General features: G+C 47.4%; 1 protein-coding gene across 1 annotated transcript in view; it reads left to right on the forward strand.

Annotated features, from left to right (window-relative positions):
• LOC136651581 (corticotropin-releasing factor receptor 2-like) overlaps positions 1 to 19,336 on the forward strand; it is a 151,787-nt gene that overhangs the window by 103,592 nt on the left and 28,859 nt on the right. The window contains 4 exon segments of the mRNA XM_066628122.1: positions 6,974 to 7,091; positions 13,218 to 13,371; positions 14,670 to 14,730; positions 17,366 to 17,438. Coding sequence (XP_066484219.1) covers positions 6,974 to 7,091; positions 13,218 to 13,371; positions 14,670 to 14,730; positions 17,366 to 17,438 — 406 coding nt within the window.

The raw sequence follows: 19,336 nt of genomic DNA on the forward strand, positions 1-19,336 counted from the left end.
AATACCCAGCGCAGTACATGGGAGTTTACTGAACCAATTACTGTGGCGTGGCTAGTGCAGAATGAGACTCCCGCAGAAACAGCAGGGCCACTCTAAGGTTAGGACCTGGCTCTCCCCAGGCAGCCAGGCTGTACCTTTTAATTCAGCCAAGCTCACTTGCGCCACACTGGAGAAAAGAAACGGCACGTTCAGCAGCTAGGTTGCCATCGAACAAGCACAGTTGTAGTCCCACAGTTGCAGTACTTCTGTAACTCCGCTTGAACATACAATTATCCCCCTAGGAGATGCAGAATTAAGGATGCTTTGTAATAAGCCACTTGCTTCATTTTCAACCTGGAAGCGGCCTCGGTCCTTGTGCATGTAAATTAAATGGTGTGGGGTGTTCCTTATGGGAGAAAGATAAGGAACTTGTACAATCTATTAGTATTTATGCTAGAATTTTCCTTTTCTAATACAAGTAACAGTGAGCAGATCAGCGATTTTCAACCTTTTTAATCTCAGGGCACATGGGCAAGATGCTAAAATTGTCAAGGCACACCATCCGTTTTTGACCATTGTCAAGGCACACCATGCAGCATCCCCCATTGCCCTACTAATGAATGACCCTCCCCTAACTCCCACGACACATCTGCAAACCATCTGCGGGCATGATTGAGACATATAAAATTATGCTCAGGAAAGACAGAGTGGATAGAGAGATGCTCTTTACCCTCTCATACAACACCCTAATTGGAGGACATTCACTAAAATTGAGTGTTGGGAGAGCTAGGACAGACAAAAGAAAATATTTCTTTACTCAGCGTGTGGTTGTTCTGTGGAACTGGTGATGGCATCTGGCCTAGATGCCTTTAAAAGGGGATTGGACAAGTTTCTGGAGGAAAAATCCATTACGGGTTACAAGCCATGATGTGTTTGCGCAACCTCCTGATTTTAGAAATGAGCTATGTCAGAATGCCAATGCAAGGGAGGGCACCAGAATGAGGTCTCTTGTTATCTGGTGTGCTCCCTGGGGCATTTAGTTGGCCGCTGTGAGATACAGGAAGCTGGACTAGATGGGCCTATGGCCTGATCCAGTGGGGCTGTTCTTATGTTCTTATCCACGGCACACCAGTGTGCCATGGCACATTGGTTGGAAACTGCTGGAGTAGAGAATGAGGAAAGTCATGAACCTCTCCGGGAAGGATGCATTCAGAATTGCGCACAGGCTAGGTGTGAACAAACTGGTCTTTCTCTGGAGCAAAGGAAGACATATTCTACATTCACTTTTGCATGTCTCCTGATTTCACTGGTAAGTTAGGCCAAAAAAGTCTCCTCTTTGCCCTGTGAGGACTGTTAACCTTTGACTGACCTGTGAAATCATGGAATATTCACAAACATTGTATAGTACAATACAGTGTTCTGCAAAGATCTCAGCTACTTCTCATGCTTCTAAACATAAGGCAAAAACACTGTCTCATTTCTGAAGCCCCAGTTTTGCACAAATTCAACTCCTAAGAATACAGTACTGCAGAATTCAGCTGTATTGAATTGTGAGTATTTTCAGTTTTGGCTTATTCTTGAGCTTGTTCTTCCCCATTCCTGGTACCACATCAACATTTTTCTCATCCTGCAATTAACCAGTTGTTTGTGACCTTCCTAAAGGCACCTACTTGGCCATCCACTGAGGGAAGCAGGTTGCTAGACTTGCTGGACCCATGGTATGACCCAGTAACTGTCTCCTTAAGTTTTGGCTTCGAGACTGTGCTGTCTCCCTTTATGTCCACAAGCGGTGCATAGAGACTGTGCCATTTCCCCAAGCAGCTGTCACTTGTGAAATCCCTCTCCAAATGTGCAGGGGCTTCTTGCATCTGAGAATGACAGATGGAATAAAATAAAGAGCGATTTTTCAACAGCTTGATTCTTTTGGAAGCACTGATGGTCCCTGGCATGTAGAAAACTGCACCCTCTATGAGTGGCTTATTTTCAAATTGGTTTCAACTCATCCCTGAAGCAACGATCATACTTAAGCCAAAATGTCAACATGTTCTGATGCTGTCATAAGGGCATCACATTACCGTACTACATCTCCACCATCATGATGCACTCACAATGAAATGCATATAGGGCCCAGTGGATTTGCCATAGATCCACAGGCAAAATGCACATGGTTGGCAACCTTCAGTCTCGAAAGACTCTGGTATAAGCCTACAGCACCCGGTATTCCCAAGCGGTCTCCCATCCAAGTACTAACCAGGCCTGACCCTGCTTAGCTTCCGAGATCATTTCTGCCGGTGGAAGTGCCACAGTGTGTATGCCAAGGTTGCCAGCTTGCATGGCTGGTGGCTACATGTGTGCCCCAAAGGAGGAACCACCATAGTCAGTAAGTTGGCAGGGGGCAGGGAGTGAGGGGTGGGGAGGGGGAGGAATTGAGGAGTGACTGGCAGGGAGAGGGCAGGTGGGGGCAAAATAGGGGAGGAAGAGGTGGATCGTGATGGCACTGGTGTACACCAGGATCCTATCCCCATTCCTTCTCCTCTTCCATCACCCTTTATCTCCTTCGTTCTGCACCTACAAAATGACTAGCGTAGATCAGAGGAGGCCCATTGGGGCAGCAGAGGCTTGCCCCAGGGTAATAAAACAAAAGTTCCACATGGAGACCTCTGCGACTGTATCAGTGGGGAGGCTTTTGTTGGGATTGGGCTGTTAAGAACTGTCAGAGTGCAGGCACCAGCCCTGGAAAAATCTCTCCACATGTTGTGCTAGCTTCTAGGTGTTAATTCTGTTCTCTGGTCTGTACAGGCTGGCTCCTTTTATTTAATTCTGGTACCAAGAATTCACAGTGTTTCCATATCTTGTGAATGAGAAATGTTTTCACCATGCTATGATCTTTTGGGGTCACTTTGTTTGATGAATGCCGTATTTCTCCCGCCCCCATTTTGCCATTTTTTTGGGTTGTTTTGGGGCACGTACGTCAACGTACGCCTCCGTTTTGCTCCCCCTGCCTGGGATGGCTCCGAAGGGGAGGGGCCCCTTCCACGCTGCGGTGAGGCTCCCTGCAAAACGTAGCACTTTACCACTCTTTAGCTATGCCACTGAACCAGGGGATTGCGTAGTAAACAAGGCACCAGATTTCTCTATAGGTGAGACTGTAATGAATGGAAACACCATTTCCACCACTGGTTTGCCCTGCACCATTTTGCTGAATGGGGGACTTGCAGAGGGGAGAGCTGCCAAATTCTTAATGGCACATATCACTGTGAAACAGCTGCTTAAATTGGACATCATTATAATGAAAGGCAACACAAATTTGGAAGATGGGTCTCCGGTAAGATCACAGTCCCCGCTTCAGTCCCACAGAGATTTTGCTAAGCAGGCAGTGGTGCTCTGGCGGCTATTACCACAGCTCGTTATAATGATCGGTGTTGCTGCCAGTGCAGGCAATTGCGGGGGGCTGGGGGGCAGGGGGAGACCTTTCTGTGCTTGCTCTAGGAATGGTAGAGAGGCCCCCATGATGAAAGCAAATGAGTTCCTGAACAAAACAAATCGTATGCACACTATTGAGGTCATTCAGGAACAACTTCTCATTCATTTTGTAAGGACTTAACCGTCCTGAATAGGACCCATTTTTCATATGGGTGCCTTCATGAATGCTCAGCCCTGTGGCTGAGCTCCCCATAAGAGTCAGTAAAACACAGAATGCCTCAGATGGAGCTGACTTGTGTTCATTCTCATTATTATTTCAGGCATGGCCTGACAGCACGCCTACTTCGCTTGGCTTTTTTGCCCTCTTGATCTGTGGCTTTTCTATTGCTGCTGCTAAATTATTGTATCGTTTCCATGTTTTTGCTTTTATCTCATTGGATGATATTTTATTGTTGGGAGCTTGCCTTGGGCCTTTTTTTTTAATAAAGGGAAAAGTGGCTTAACTTGCTTTAAAACGAATACATGTTATAATTGATAAATAATGTCTACTAGAAATTAAAGGAAAGAATAAAAATACAGTCAAGTTGCAAAACTGTTAAAAGATACCTTTAGAATCAAGAATAAAACTACTCCAGTTCCAAAACTTTACAGGAAGGCCATTTTGAGTGGCAGCCCAATAGCGGACTGTGAAGACCAAGCTACACAGGGGGTCATGAGGTGCCGCTTTGGTCTGCCCCAGTGGTGTCACTAGGGTTTGCACCACCCGATGTGGGAAGCCAGTGCGTCACCCCTATGATGAACCTCCTCCCTTGCAGTGCGCAGAGCAATACCGTGGGCAGTGGGGGTGGTGATGCACCATTGCCCCGCCCTACTGGTCTTGGCACTAAAACTTTTGATAGAATAGAGATATTTCAACATGGTTTGTTTCGTTGCATTCTGCATGAAATCACACATTGAATGATATTATAACATGATAGTATTATTTGAAGTAATAATTACTTCAAAGTAACCTGGTCAGCAAAGTAACCTGGAAGTAACCTGGTCAGCAGAGACGGCCTCTTCAAGTTCTCCCCAAGATCGGATGTCCACCCAGGCTCCTCAGTATCATCAGATCCTTCCACAAGGACATGAAGGGCACTGTTGTCTTCGATGGCTCCACATCAGACCCCTTTGACATCCGAAGCGGAGTGAAGCAGGGCTGTGTTCTTGCACCAACCTTGTTTGGGATTTTCTTCGCTGTCCTGCTGAAGCAGGCCTTTGGAACTGCAACAGACGGCATCTATCTCCAGACCAGATCAGATGGAAAGCTCTTCAACCTCTCCAGACTGAGAGCAAAGTCCAAAGTCCAGCTGAAATGTCTGCGTGACTTCCTCTTTGCCGACGATGCAGCTGTCACTACCCACTCTGCCAAAGATCTCCAGCAGCTCATGGATCGTTTTAGCAAGGCCTGCCAAGATTTTGGACTGACGATCAGCCTGAAGAAAACACAGGTCATGGTTCAGGATGTGGACTCACCTCCCTGCATTACAATCTCTGCGCATGACCTGGAGGTTGTCCATGACTTTGTGTAACTTGACTCAACGATCTCCAACACTCTTTCTCTCGATACCGAGCTAAGCAAGCACATCGGTAAAGCAGCTACCACGTTTTCCAGACTCACAAAGAGAGTCTGGTCCAACAAGAAGCTGATGGAACATACCAAGATCCAGGTCTACAGAGCTTGCATCCTGAGTATTATTTGAAGTACCAAGATTTTAAGAATTTTGGCCAGTAGTGGTGTCACTCCCCTGTGTGTGTCACCAGGTGTTGCCCACACCTCCCTAGCAATGCCACTGTTTGTGCCCCCCTTCAAAGAGAGCCGAGGCACAGCTGGGGGTGGACAGGGCAGAATCAAGCATCTGGAAAGATAAAATGGGTCCAAATCTTGGCCCCCTTCAGAACAGACCACCAGTAGCATAGCCCGGGCGGGTGGTAAGTACCGCAGGCACCACAATGTGACATGTAAGCAGCCCCTCATGCTGTTGGAGCTGTTCCAGGCAGTGATAGCAATGCACCATCTGCCCACCTCTCCTCTGTTCTTCCCGCTCCCACCCCATTCAACCCCTCCCCACCTGTCTCCAGCCTCCTGAATGGGCTTGTTTGATTCAGCAGGTCTCTGTGGGTGTGCCGGCATACTGGAGGCTGCTCTGGCCTCCTCATCATTGGCGAGGTAATTTCGCAGCTGTTGTAACGCAACTGTTTTGCTGTGGCTTTCAAGTGTTAACGGTGGTTTTGAGTTGTAAAAATTCCAACACTTCTGAAGCTTTAAGGACCTTGAAAACAACCTGCCTTCTCTCCTGGGGAAGAATTTTGCAAAATTTTATTGGAATGTAACTGCAGAATGTCCTCAAGGTCATGCCAAGCATTCATTTAAAAAATGTTTCCCCCTTGTTGGGGGGGGGAGAATGTATTTTTCATGCTAGCATACATTGTAGGTGTTTTTCAAATTCAACTTGGTGGAATGGGACAGCGGGAGAGTCTCTCTCTGAACTGTTTTCTCTTTTAGAATGGTTGGTTGTTGGCAACCTTCAGTCTCGAAAGACTATGGTATCACGGTCTGAATGGTGGTTCTGGAACAGTGTCTAGTGTGGCTGAAAAGGCCGATTCGGGAGTGACAATTCCTTCCACACCAGGAGCATGTGCAGTCTGTCCCTGGTCTGTCACCCTGGCTTTGGGCCTTCCTTCTTTGCCTCTTTGCCTCAGTCTGTTGGCCAAGTGTCTCTTCAAACTGGGAAAGGCCATGCTGCACAGCCTGCCTCCCAGCGGGCTGCTCAGAGGCCAGGGTTTCCCACCTGTTGAGGTCCACTCCTAAGGCCTTCAGATCCCTCTTACAGATGTCCTTGTATCACAAGATACAAGAATCTAGAATTTAGAATTTAATCCTATAAATACTTACCTGGGAGTAAGTTTCAAAGCAAACAGTGGGGCTTACTTTGGAATAGACATGCATAGGACTGTCCTGTAAGACTCTGAAGTGTTTGAGAGTTGAAAATGAGGAATGAGATGTAATGCAAAAGCAATAAGTCTGGAGTAGTTTCATGGAGGTCCCGCTGCAGCAAAGATAATTTATTTAACACCCCCCTTATGACAAAATCAAATCAATCAAGTCATTAAAACTCAACAATAAGTTTAAAAATTTATTTAAAATACAGAAGAACCCACCTAACTCTCCCAAGTTGCTGATCTGTTTAAAAATAAATTCCCCAAACATCCCAGAACTGCAATCCTATCCACACTTCCCAGAGAGTAAGTCCCATTTGCTACCATTGTTGAAAGCATATACATAATAACCCCAAAGGAAGTCACATTCTAAGGTAGCGTCAAGTCTAGTGAAAAATAAAATACACATTGAAATGAATGGGAACTCACCTGAAATTGGCTCGTGACCCATCTAGTGGGTTCCAGCCCACAGTTTGAGAAACACTATGAATAAAATGTGGTAGGAGTCCCTTGGTGGGTGTGTTCAGTGTCTGCAGTGTCAGAATAGGAGAATCTGTGTTTTCTGATGATTAAACTGCCCCTCTCTCCATAGGAGTATCAGGTGCCTTCGGAACATAATCCACTGGAATCTGATCACAACGTTCATCCTGAGGAACATTATGTGGTTTGTGCTTCAGATGATTGACCACAACATCCACGAAAGCAATGAGGTACTTCTCCAGGATATGGTGAAACCACACCCACATTGCAGCAGTTTGTGTGTAGTGAAGCCCCTGTGTATTGTATAGCCCAAGTAGTCCATCCTGGTTGCACTGCTTCACGTTGAGCTTGGATGCGATCTGGTGTAGTCTGCATAACGGTGGTGTCAGCGTTGACCAGAAGGCTTTGACCAAGAGTGGCTGGACCATTCACAAAGAACAGAGGTGGTGATATGATGTGGAGCAGTCAGTTACTGCTCTGGTATCAACAAAAAGATGGATGACCTATTTAAAATTTATTGTATTTATTACAAGATTTCTGTCCTGCACTTTCCCCTCCTATCAAGGTGACTTCCCACCAAATTGTAAGATACATAAAATACATTAAACTTAAAATAGTATCACAAAAGCAACAATAACAACCAAAACAGCAAGGAGAGCAGGAACTCAGTACTTTGAAGCCTCAGTACCACAGGTCCAAGGCTGAACAAAACCAGGAGGTCTTTGGTTGGCACCAGCCTAACAGCAAAGATGGCACCAACTTTACATCTCAGGGGAAGGAATTCCACTGTGAACTGGTGGTGTAGCTGGAGGGGATGCAGAGCACTAAGTTTTGCAGGTGCTTGAATGCTTCTGTCTTGCTCCCCACCGCCTGGAATGACTCTGAAGGGGAGGGGGGCTGTTTGTACGGTGCGTTCAGGCTCCTGCGAAACTTAGTGAATTGCACCCCGCTCTAGCTACACCACTGCTGTGAATACCACCACAGGGAAGGTCTTATCATGGCCAGGCCTACATCCACCAGTGGTTGAATGTGCAGAAGTGCCTTCTCAGCTTACCACAGAGGGGAGGCAGTCCTTCAGGTGCTTGGTCTCAAGCTGTTTATGGCTTTAAAGCTTAAAAAACCAGCTCCTTGCATTGCAGTTGGAAATCCATTGGCAGATGGAACAGCACAGGAGGGGTCTGACAGATGCCCCTTCTGTTGGTCAGCAATTATGCAGGAGCCTTTCCTTCCCCACCCTCTGTTCTTCCCCCTAAGATTGGAGCACAGATTTTAAGGTTCTTGGGGCAGGGGATTATCCTATGCTTGTCTGTCAAATGCCAGGCACGTGGATGATGCTGTTTATCATGCCATAATTTGCAATACACTCAAGGTGCAATTTGTCCCACTGACATCTTTGATGCTCCTTTCTCAACTTTCCCCCCTCAGCCTTCTTCTTACAGGGATGTTGCTGTGATTTATGGTGCTGTTTGTCCTCTGGGTCTTGATGGTATCTTGAAAGATATTCAATCCATTAATCTCTCTCTCTCTCCCTTTCTGGAAAAGGGGATCATTCCTATAAATAACGTCTTCCTCTTGGACACAGACCAGTCCTAAACAATAGGATTCTGCCAGGCTGAATTACAGCCTGTCCTTGTCAATGCCCCAGAAATACGGCTTTTACCTCAGTCTCCCATATCTCATCTTCCCTGAACTTTCTCATTCAGACACGTGGTTAGATCCAGGCTGCCCCACGTAAAGAAACTTGCTTTCAGAAAACTGCTGACTTTGCAGCTCACTTTGTATAAATATAAAATACAGTATATTAAAATAATCTCATCTCCACTTTTGGTTCCGTCAAAGAACCGTCAGGGTGGTTGTGAAAACAATTTTTTTAATGAAAGCAATATTTTAAAAACAACCAAATTCTAAAATACCATCAAGTTGTTTTGTTTTTTTTAAATTTAGTGGAGAAATAGCATCGAAGAAGAGGTTCCATGACTGGGGACCAGCGCAGAGATAGATGAACCCCATGTGCCCAACACCCACACTTCCATGACTTACGGCCCAATCCTGACTAAAGGACGCACTTGTGGAATGCATGTTTCATTGGTGCTGGCTGCTGCAAAAGCACCATAAAGCGCTCTGCAACAGCACTGAGAGCCGGTGCAGAGAACTGGCACACCGGCAGGAAGCTGCTCAATCTCCCCTTCCTGTTCCTGGGTGGTGAAGATTCAAGGAGACCCATTGGGGTAGCAGAGACATACCCCAAAGTAAGGGAACAAAAGTTCTGTTGCCTCAGATAGGTATCTGGGACTCCCCCCTCCCCCCAAGGATGCTGCATGTAATCCATTGGTGTGGTTGCATCAGCCGGTGATTTAGTTAGTATTGGGCTGTTATTCTGCTGTCTGCTTTGTGTGCTTATCCCTGAAATTGAGTTTTGAGTACCTTCTGCATACCAGCAGTAAACAATTGTAAAACTATCACGGCGCCTGCAAAAATGTATTCTTTGGACAGAAGGGATCCAGTTCCAGCCCCTGCAATGAGGGGCTTACTCAGGAGCTAGATCCAGCTAGTCTCAGGCCAAGTCAAAACACTCTGCAAAGGGTTAGACCCAAATATCGTGGACATGGTTCTGTTAGTAGCAAAATAAGAGCCTCCGTGTTCAGCTGAGGCAGCTCTTTGAGTTCTGTTTAATCAGCTGGCAGAATAATTTTATGGCTCCCCCAAAGCAGATGTGATTATACCCGTTTCAAGAGTGGAACCTCTAATCTCATGCTTCATGAGCCATGGTGATAGTCACTGGGTCTCCTGGGGCTACGTTAATTTCTTCTTTTTCTTCTTCTACAGCTCCTGATGTTTAGATTTTTAATTAATTTTTCTGATAGTTTTCTGTATCTGCAGCTGAAAGAAATTATTTTGCTTCTTCTTTCCTAACCAGGACCCTCAGAGCGCTTTGAAATCACATATGAAAGCAACAAAAAATATGAAAATAGTCCACTGTAAAATCAAACAACAAATTGGCAGCATCCAAACCAGAACAAAACTTTCAGAGCAGTAAAACATTCAACATGAAGATGATATCAAGAGCAGGGCCACACTTTTGAAAGACCAAACGCTCGGTCCAAATGGTGAAAAGGTGCCCAGGACTGCCTGACCTCTTTACCACTTTGGGGAAATGGGTTGGGCAACTCAGTGGAGCTTCTAGCAGACTTGATTGGCTCAGAATAGGCCAGGGCCCCCTGGGAAAAAACGGTGGCTGTCAGACCTGCAGGGAGTTAAGGTAATCTGGTGGTTCCCAAACTGTGGGTCAGGACCCACCATTGAGTGTCGATCCAATTTTTGGTGTGTCGTGAAACTGACAGGCTGATAAGGAAAATGTATTAAGCCCTTCGGAAACCAAAATGGAGCAGCACGTGTGCATTACTTGTGAGTAGGCAATCACGCCTTGGTCCACTTTGAAGGGCCGGCAGAGGGGAACCCAATGCTACTAGAATGGTCCTGATCCGATGTACGTAGGGATCAAGAAATGTTCCAGAAAGCACCCTCCCACCATAGTGAAAAGGATAAAAGCAGGGGGTTGAGCGACTGGTAAAGTGAAATTATTTTTTAGTATTTTAAAGCTAGGTGGGTCCTGACAGAATATCATTTTAAAAAGTGGGCCCCAGTGCTACAAAATTGGGGAACCACTGTGCTAAGCCCTCTCCAGAAAATCATGTTCTGTTGCCTACCTACCACTTTGTCATACCTGGCAAATGTGTGTGTGTGTGGGAGGGGGGGGGCTATTTTGGCACAACCCTTAAGTATTAGAGACTAGAAACAGCTTTGGAAAAAGGGAATGTTTTCCCAACAGGGCCATGTTGACCATCACCTAAATACACCAAGTGAAGAGAATTGCCAAATCTCCCCAGGCAATGAGTTCCACCGGCTGAGGAGGATCCTGTTACCACGAGGGGCCCCTCTGGTGCCCCAGTCCTGTGTACCTGACATGGTGCAGTTCAAACAGAACCTTTCCAGACTGTCATAGCATGGAAATAGAGTCACACAGGAGGAGGTCAGCTTTCAGGCTGACTTTAATATGGTTATATCCAGGGCTTTGTGCGTGCTGAGACTCAACAGAAATGCAGACACAGCACAGAGCCATGCACTGCATGTAGAATTTGGGTTCTGGGAAACTGCAGGAGAAATGGCAGTTCCATTGTTAAAAAAGCAAGCGTATCTCCCTTGGGGCTGAAAAGATTGCTTGAAAGTGTGTCCGTAATGCCTGGTTAAAGGTCAATGTTTCCATGATGGGGTTGACCCCTTCACTTTTTTGAGTTTTCCAGCTCATTGCTCTCGCTCTCTCTCTCTCTCTCTCTCTCTCTCTCTCTCTGCATCCTTTATTATCTCTTACAACCAGTGGCGTAGCTAGAAGGGTGCAAAGCACTAAATTTTACAGGGAGCCTTACCCTGGCATGCAAGCAGCCCCTCCCCCCTCCCCTTGGTGCCATGTGAAAGCCTCTGTTTTGCTCCCACTGCCTGCTCTGAAGGGGATGGGAAGGGGCCACTTACACACCACGGTGAGGCTCCCTGCAAAACGTAGTGCTTTGCACCCCCTCTAGCTACACCACTGCCTACAACCCCGCAATGAACATCACTTGAACAGTCCCGAATATGGCTTCAAATCCTGCTTATTGAGAATCTTCATTTTGTCTTCCCAGTTTTAGTACTGCAATTTTTTAAAAAAACAACTCAGACTTTCAAAGGAGAACGTGAAACATGCACACTAGCGTGGCTGTTATTTTGATTTGTCAGCTTCTTTGGGAGAAACGGCTGCTCTCTGCAGGGCTGTAGACATTTTCCCAAAGAGCACTGGTGTGATATAGTACAGCGATGGCAGAAGGTAGACTGGGATTTACTGATAGGTCTCTGGGTGGCTGGCTGTAGCTTAGCAAGCATGCCTGACAAACTCATCCCAACTGTTTTAACAACAGCAGCAACATAAAGGTCTTTTTCTCCCATTAGGCGTTTAGAATCCCTGATCTGTGGTAACTTAGGTGTAGATAGGTTCTTGTATATGTATAGCATTGCAACATAATGGCTAATGGGGAAGAGTAGGTAGACTCTGCCCCTGAACACTATTTTGCATCTACCCTCAGCCACTATTTTGAGCGTTCCACTGGGACTAGTGGGTTGCCAGATCTCAGGTTTTTGATCTTCCCTTTGGCCCCACTGGCCTTTGTGTCATGCATTGTAAATTTGGTGGTATTTTCCCCCTAATTTTCCCCCCTTTCCACATTCCTTTGGTGTGGGACACCACTCCAGCATCAGAGCATTCAATAGTATGCAACTCGGTGTCTACTCTCAGGCTCTAGCCTACAATCATTGTGACCAGTGGCATAGCTAGAGGGGGTGCAAGGGTGCTAAGTTTTTCAGGGAGCCTCCCCGCGGCTTGCATACTGCGGTAGGGCTCCCTGCAAAACTTAGTGGATTGCACCCCCTCTAGCTATGCCACTGATTGTGATGACATGTGCTGGGAGACATGGACATGCAGACAAGGCAGCACAGAAAAGTGTGTGTGTGTGTGTGTGTGTGTGTGTGTGTGTGTGTGTGTGTGTGTGTGTTGGGACCTTAGCAGTTTCTTCATGACACCCACTAATGGAGATGGGCATTCACTCAAAGAAAAGAGAGGACAGAGGAGCAAACACAGCAATCTTTGTTGTAGGGATAAATGCACAATCAAAGGGGAGGAGAAAATAAGAACTAACTTGCAACTGAAAGAAAACCTTTTAAGTGCACAAATTGCTACTGCTACCCCTAACTGTGCAGGACACACTGAAACATAATGGAGAAGGAAAGTGTGGAGAAGATTACGGGAAAGATGGAGAGTTGAGCGACACAACAGTGTCCTATGGTGGGAAGAAGATGAGACACGGGAGAGGTTGGGAGGATAAGAGGGGGAGATGCTAATGTGCTCTGCAGTCTTTTGAACCTTTTTAGTCTTTTCTTTCCATTGGGTCGGGAAGGGAGAGGTGGGTCCCTAGTCTAACAACCTAATTTTATCAGGACCATATATCTGGCAGGCATATGTCCGGTGCTCCCATCCGCTTGAGGAACTGGGTAACACCTAACAAGATTGTTGTGCAAGTAGAGGATAGGACCATGTATACTGTAACCTAAGGATTTTGGAGGATGGTAGGATTAAAAAAAGCAACACACAAGTACAACAATGAAATATATGTGTTGTATATGTTAATGTACAATGAATGAAATATACGCATTGCACGTGTTGACTTCTAGTTGTGTGAGGAGCACCATGAGCCCACACCGTATATGCAGGTCAAAAAGCAGCCCCCATCCCCATAGCCTTACCCGTGACTCCCCTCTGATTCCCTCGCCAGCTGTGGTGTCGCTGCATTACGACAATCTTCAACTACTTTGTGGTGACAAATTTCTTCTGGATGTTTGTGGAAGGCTGCTACCTGCACACGGCCATTGTGATGACTTATTCCACGGACAAGCTCAGGAAGTGGGTCTTTCTCTTCATAGGGTGGTGTAAGTACCTCTAAGGCTAAGGCATGGGGGTGGGGAAGAGGGGGAACTTACCTCAGGCCTGAAGGTCCAGGGGGGATCATACCTAGGCTGCAAGTTTGTTACGGTGGGGGCTAAATTGTGGGTCATGCTTGTGCAGACTTCGTTCCCTGTGTCTAACGGGTTGCCCAGATCTTGTGAGATTTCATAGGTTTTGGAACCAGTCAGAAGCAGGAATGGCAGGTTAGGAGAAACAGCATCTTGAAGTGGGAGCCAGGGCTGGCCTTAAGCCGATTTGCCCAAATTGGGCCCCACGCTTTGAGGAACCCCGTGCCGGCGTGGCAAGCAGACCACCCACTGTCCCACAAGCTGGGATTTCCAAGGGTGGTTGGGTGAGCAGAGCATCTGTGTGTGATTGGCCTGAAATGGACCTCCTGGAAGCTGTTGATGGTGATATCATCATGTCACCATCAACTATTTCCGGGTTCTATGCTTTGCACGAGACACCACCAGTGAAACTCTCACTGCAGCTGCAGTTGCCATGACTTTATGGTGAGTTGGGGACCCTGCAGGGAGGGTTGGGGGCCCTGTGGGAAAGCTCTGCCTTGGGCCCCACCACTCCTGGGCTCGGCCCCGGTGAGAGCTGCACCTAGGGCTCCCCTTGAGGGGCCAAATCATATGTTACCTTAAGCTTGACTTTAGTGCTGCCTGGCTTTGCAAAAAAAAAATCAGCCATTGGAAGCATGGGATGGGGTGAGGGGGTATCTGCATCAGGCCTCCCATAACTGCTGTGTGGCAAGGAGCAAAAGCGCCCATTGGCCCAGGCTAGAAAATGACCTGAGAAATAGTTGAAAGCCTTGCTAGACTACCCATCACCAATAGGAGATGTGGGGGTGGTTAGGCGATTGCCAGAGAGGGAGCCTGACCTCTGGATGGACACTCAGGCCCTTCCCCTGAACATTTGCTTATTAGTCTCCAGTCCTTTATAAAACTTGCAGGCAATTGTCCAGTTGCTCCCAAGAAATAGTTTCTGGAAATAGCTGTCGACATATTGAGCTATTTGTGGTATAGGTTCTGGGTGTTCCGCAGCCAGGCCTCTCCCCCAGGATCACTTGTCGTAAAAATTCCTGATGATGACTCTGCAGGCTGGAGCCTCAAGCTGGCCTTCTGAATGAATACAGCCCCCCCCCCCCCCGCGGCCTCTGTTTGGGCAGGAGACGGGATCTGGCACCGGAGGACATCATCTCCTTGGATGGCCTGAGTGAGGCTCCACCCTGACATCTCCCCTTGGAAAAGTGACGTCCTTTTTTTTTTCCTTGCAGGCATTCCTTGTCCAATCATCATTGCCTGGGCAGTCTGCAAACTCTATTACGAGAATGAACAGTGAGTACAATAATCAGATTTATCCCATTCCTTTGCAGGCAACAGAATTTCCTGGGTTGGTAGCAATTGCCGGACCAAGTGCTCCGTGAAAGAAAAATATGCAGTCCTGGCAGAGAAAATGCAATGACCGTTGAGGGCCAAACTACGTGTGATGAGGGAGTTCAGGGCCAGCCCATCCATGAAGCCAACTGAAGTGGTTGCCTCAGGCAGATGGAGAGTACCCTTCTCTGTCCACTTATTGGCTTCCATTGTTGTTTTTCCTCTCCCCCCCCCCCACTGCTTGGATTGGAAAAGGAAGAGGGCGAGGGCGACAGAGAGGAACAGGAAATGTGGAGGGGAGTACTGAGCTAGAACTTTGGAGAATGGGATAGGCAGAGGATGGCCCATCATCAGGTAAGGGGAGGCAGCCCTTGGCATGCTGCCTCAGGCATCTAGAGGTCTTGGGCAGGCCCTGTCAGGGTTACACAAAGGAAAAGGTCATGTTTCCTTTTCAAAAAGAAGCAGCGGAGAAGCCCAGTTTGGATCGAGCTATCGAGTGGGCAAAGTCGGTCCCCCCCCTTTTCCCACATGCCAATGCCCTGATTCAAATTTCAGCCCTCCAGAGCTGCCACTAATTGCAGAGGGGAGAGCCTTCACCACTCCTAATGTATAATTCCTGTGCCTTTTCTGTTTTTTCCTTCTGTGGCTAATGGCAGCCAGGAGTAATGGTGTTAAGCTGACCCAAGAGTTATACCTCTTCCCGTTCTGTGGCCCTGATTCAGCTTGGGCTTCCCTGCCGCTGCCCTTGGATCAGGAAAAAGATGTCCACTCTCGTGATGCAACTCTCATGTCATGCATAGTTCCACCCCTGAGATGGCCCAGAACCTTTCTGTTTTCAGAACCAGGAACTTTTAAAGAAAATTGTCTTAGGGAGGGCCTTTGGTCTCCATCTGGTCTGTTGGAGCAGGGAGACTCATTTTTCCTTTGCTCAGAATGAAGCATTGGCAGCTAGGTGAGTGAAACTTGCCTGTCTCTTTTGCCCCTCCTGAGCTTTCTTTCTTCAGTGCTGTGGCCAGTTTCACAGAAGTAGGACCTCCTGGCTGCCAGCAGCTGGTGGCTGCCTCCCCCCCCCCCCCCACAATGTCCCTGGAACAATGGCAGATCAGCCTTTTTAATTCTTTGATCACATCCACATCACTCAATATCTCAGAATTTAGGGTCAAATCAGGCATTGCATAAAACATTTCACTTGACCTTGTGGAAGTGCTTTTTAAATAGCAACCAGATATGCCCCTGTTTGCCTTTCCTCCATATGCTGTTTTAAGAAGGGGGGGGGACCATTTAAAGTCAATTGAATTTTCTTTCTGGAGGAAAAATCCATTATGGGTAGCAAGTCATGTTATGTATGTGCAACCTCCTGATTTTAGAAATGGGCTATGTCAGAATGCCAAGTGCAAGGGAGGGCACCAGGATGAGGTCTCTTGTTATCTGGTGTGCTCCCTGGAGCATTTGGTGGGCCACTGTGAGATACAGGAAGCTGGACTAGATGGGCCTATGGCCTGATCCAGTGGGGCTGTTCTTAGGTTCTTGACTACAATTCCCAGGAAGCCTTGCAGGTCTCTTGTTATCTGGTGTGCTCCCTGGGCATTTGGTGGGCCGCTGTGAGATACAGGAAGCTGGACTAGATGGGCCTATGGCCTGATCCGGTGGGGCTGTTCTTATGTTCTTGACTACAATTCCCAGGAAGCCTTGCAGGTCTCTTGTTATCTGGTGTGCTCCCTGGGGCATTTGGTGGGCCGCTGTGAGATGCAGGAAGCTGGACGAAATGGGCCTATGGCCTGATCCAGTGGGGCTGTTCTTAGGTTCTTACATCTTAAAAGAATGCACAAAGGGACATGATAAGGACCAGCACTGTCAGGGGCAATATCCTCAAGGCCCCCAATCCTCCTGTCACAGTTCAGTTCCGTTTCCCAATCCCCTCTAGCCACTCTTTTGAAAAACAAGCAAAACCACCCATTGGGTCACACACTTTTAGTGTAACGTCTAGTTTGGCCCTTAATAATGTGGGAACTAACTCCACGGAAAAAGCATTGGATGAGATGATGTGAAAGCAGTGGCCTAGCTAGAGGGGGTGCAGGGAGCCTCACTGCGGTGTGCAAGCAGCCCCTCCCCTTCAGAGCCATTCCAGGTGGTGGGAGCAAAATGGAGGTGCATACCTCTGCACTGCTGCCCCTCACTGCATTCCCCACATTGCTGAAATGCCCTGCCTCCAATTTTGCATCCCGTTAATACATTCACCACCCCAGCAAGGGTGTTTTGGCTCAGCTATGCTGGATTCAAAAAAGCTTCACTCTTCCTCCTGGGGTTGTTCTGTACCTTGTAACCTGGCAACTACTTTAAAAATGACAATTAAAAATAACAATAATAACTCAGCCTCCAACTATTTCCATCTAAAGAAAACATGCCTGATGGGAAAAAAACAAACACCAGATCCATTAATTTCATTTCATATGCATCGTGAAGCTAAAAAAACAAAACTCCCAGCACTTTCGAGGCATAATTGTGTGCCTTCCTAAGAGTGCAACACAGCCCTGTGATCATTTCCTTGCTGCCTGTGGCATTAGTGTGAGCTTTATAAATGGTTTTCTCCTTGCAGGTGCTGGTTTGGAAAGGAGCCAGGGAAATACATAGACTACATCTATCAAGGACCAGTGATCCTTGTTCTGCTGGTAAGGAAACCTGTGCTCGGGGATTCTCATCCACCTTTGAATCTTTACAAAATCTCCCCACCTAAATTTCTCCCGGGATGTGTGGATTCTAAACTTCATATTATATATCAGTACACCCCTCTGTGACCACTGTTGGAATGAGACTTTGGTCTCCTCTCTGTTTCACATGACCTCTTCTGTGTGTGATGGTGTTAAAAAGGAACAGAAATGCCCACTGCGGACTGCGCTTTGTGAGTGTGTCTAAAATATGGTCACTTTCCATCCACCCCTCCGAGGTATGCATGAGAAAGGAGTGCAGGTGGTAATCCGTGCTGACCAAGAGTGCGTCATAGTGGCACTGACAGATAATATGACTGCCCCTCACTGCAGAATGTAGCGCATACCCCATTGGCACAGCTGGGTTGGTACTGAAAAGTTGGATAGGATTGGGCCCTCTATCCTATCCAACTTTCCAGTGCCAATGCAGCTGAAATGTGGCCCTGAGGTAAGGAACAGATGTTCTTGAGGAGCCCTCCATGACTGCTCCCCGCACCGTAGGATGCAATACTTGCCCCATCGTCATGGCTGAATGAAAATTGGATAGGACTGGGCCCTTAGTCTGTGTGTTTCTGGATAACTGCCCCCAGCTCATTCAGCCTATGTGCAAACAGATGGATACAGTGCCCAGCGTGCTGGTCTCAAGGCTCAGAGGAGCAAAAGCAAACTCTTTTCAGCTGCAACCTGCAACTTTCAGTTTTCCAGATCAAAAGAGCTGTGCGCTACTGCGCTGGTTTTGACCCGGCCAGAGGTCCATGTGAACGGTGTGGGAATTTTGTGGCAGCCTTTACAAGGCCGGTCTCCTCTGGAGAAGAGATTGCTGAAGACTGGTAGTGGCTTGGTAATCACATTGATGCAAGTGCGTGTGTTGAGCAAGCACGGCCTGGGGTGCGTAAGGTGGCATGGGAGCAAGCAGGTCAGCAAGCAAGTCCAGCTGTTGCTGGACTTTGATATTAGTATGTTCAAGAATGAAGTGACTTGTGGACAATGCCAAATTAGCACTGAAATGTGCTTGCTTTAAATGTGCTCACTACAAACAAAGACTGAGACTGACTGACCTCCTCTCCTCAGCAGAGCACTCTGGTTTCATCTTTTGTGTACTGGCATGTTCATATGCCTTCACATGGCATGCTCACATGGCATGTTCGATCAGCCTTGAGAAAACACAGGTCATGGTTCAGGATGTGGACTCACCTCCCTGCATTACAATCTCTGCACATGAACTGGAGGTTGTCCATGACTTTGTGTACCTTGGCTCAACGATCTCCAACACTCTTTCTCTCGATACCGAGCTAAACAAACGCATTGGTAAAGCAGCTACCACGTTTTCCAGACTCACAAAGAGAGTCTGGTCCTACAAGAAGCTGACGGAACATACCAAAATCCAGGTCTACAGCGCTTGCGTCCTGAGTACACTTCTGTACTGCAGCGAGTCATGGACTCTTCACTCACAACAGGAGAGGAAACTGAACGCTTTTCACATGCGCTGCCTCCGACGCATCCTCGGCATCACCTGGCAGGACAAAGTTCCAAACAACACAGTCCTGGAACGTGCTGGAATCCCTAGCATGTATGCACTGCTGAAACAGAGATGCCTGCGTTGGCTCGGTCATGTCTTGAGAATGGATGATGGCCGGATCCCAAAGGATCTCCTCTATGGAGAACTCGTGCAAGGAAAGCGCCCTACAGGTAGACAATAGCTGCGATACAAGGACATCTGCAAGAGGGAACTGAGGAGTGGACCTCAACAAGTGGGAAACCCTGGCCTCTGAATGGCCCGCTTGGAGGCAGGCTGTGCAGCATGGCCTTTCCCAGTTTGAAGAGACACTTGGCCAACAGACTGAGGCAAAGAGTCAAAGAAG

This window comes from Tiliqua scincoides, chromosome 5 (genome assembly GCF_035046505.1).
Source record: "Tiliqua scincoides isolate rTilSci1 chromosome 5, rTilSci1.hap2, whole genome shotgun sequence".
NCBI classification, from domain to species: domain Eukaryota; kingdom Metazoa; phylum Chordata; class Lepidosauria; order Squamata; family Scincidae; genus Tiliqua; species Tiliqua scincoides.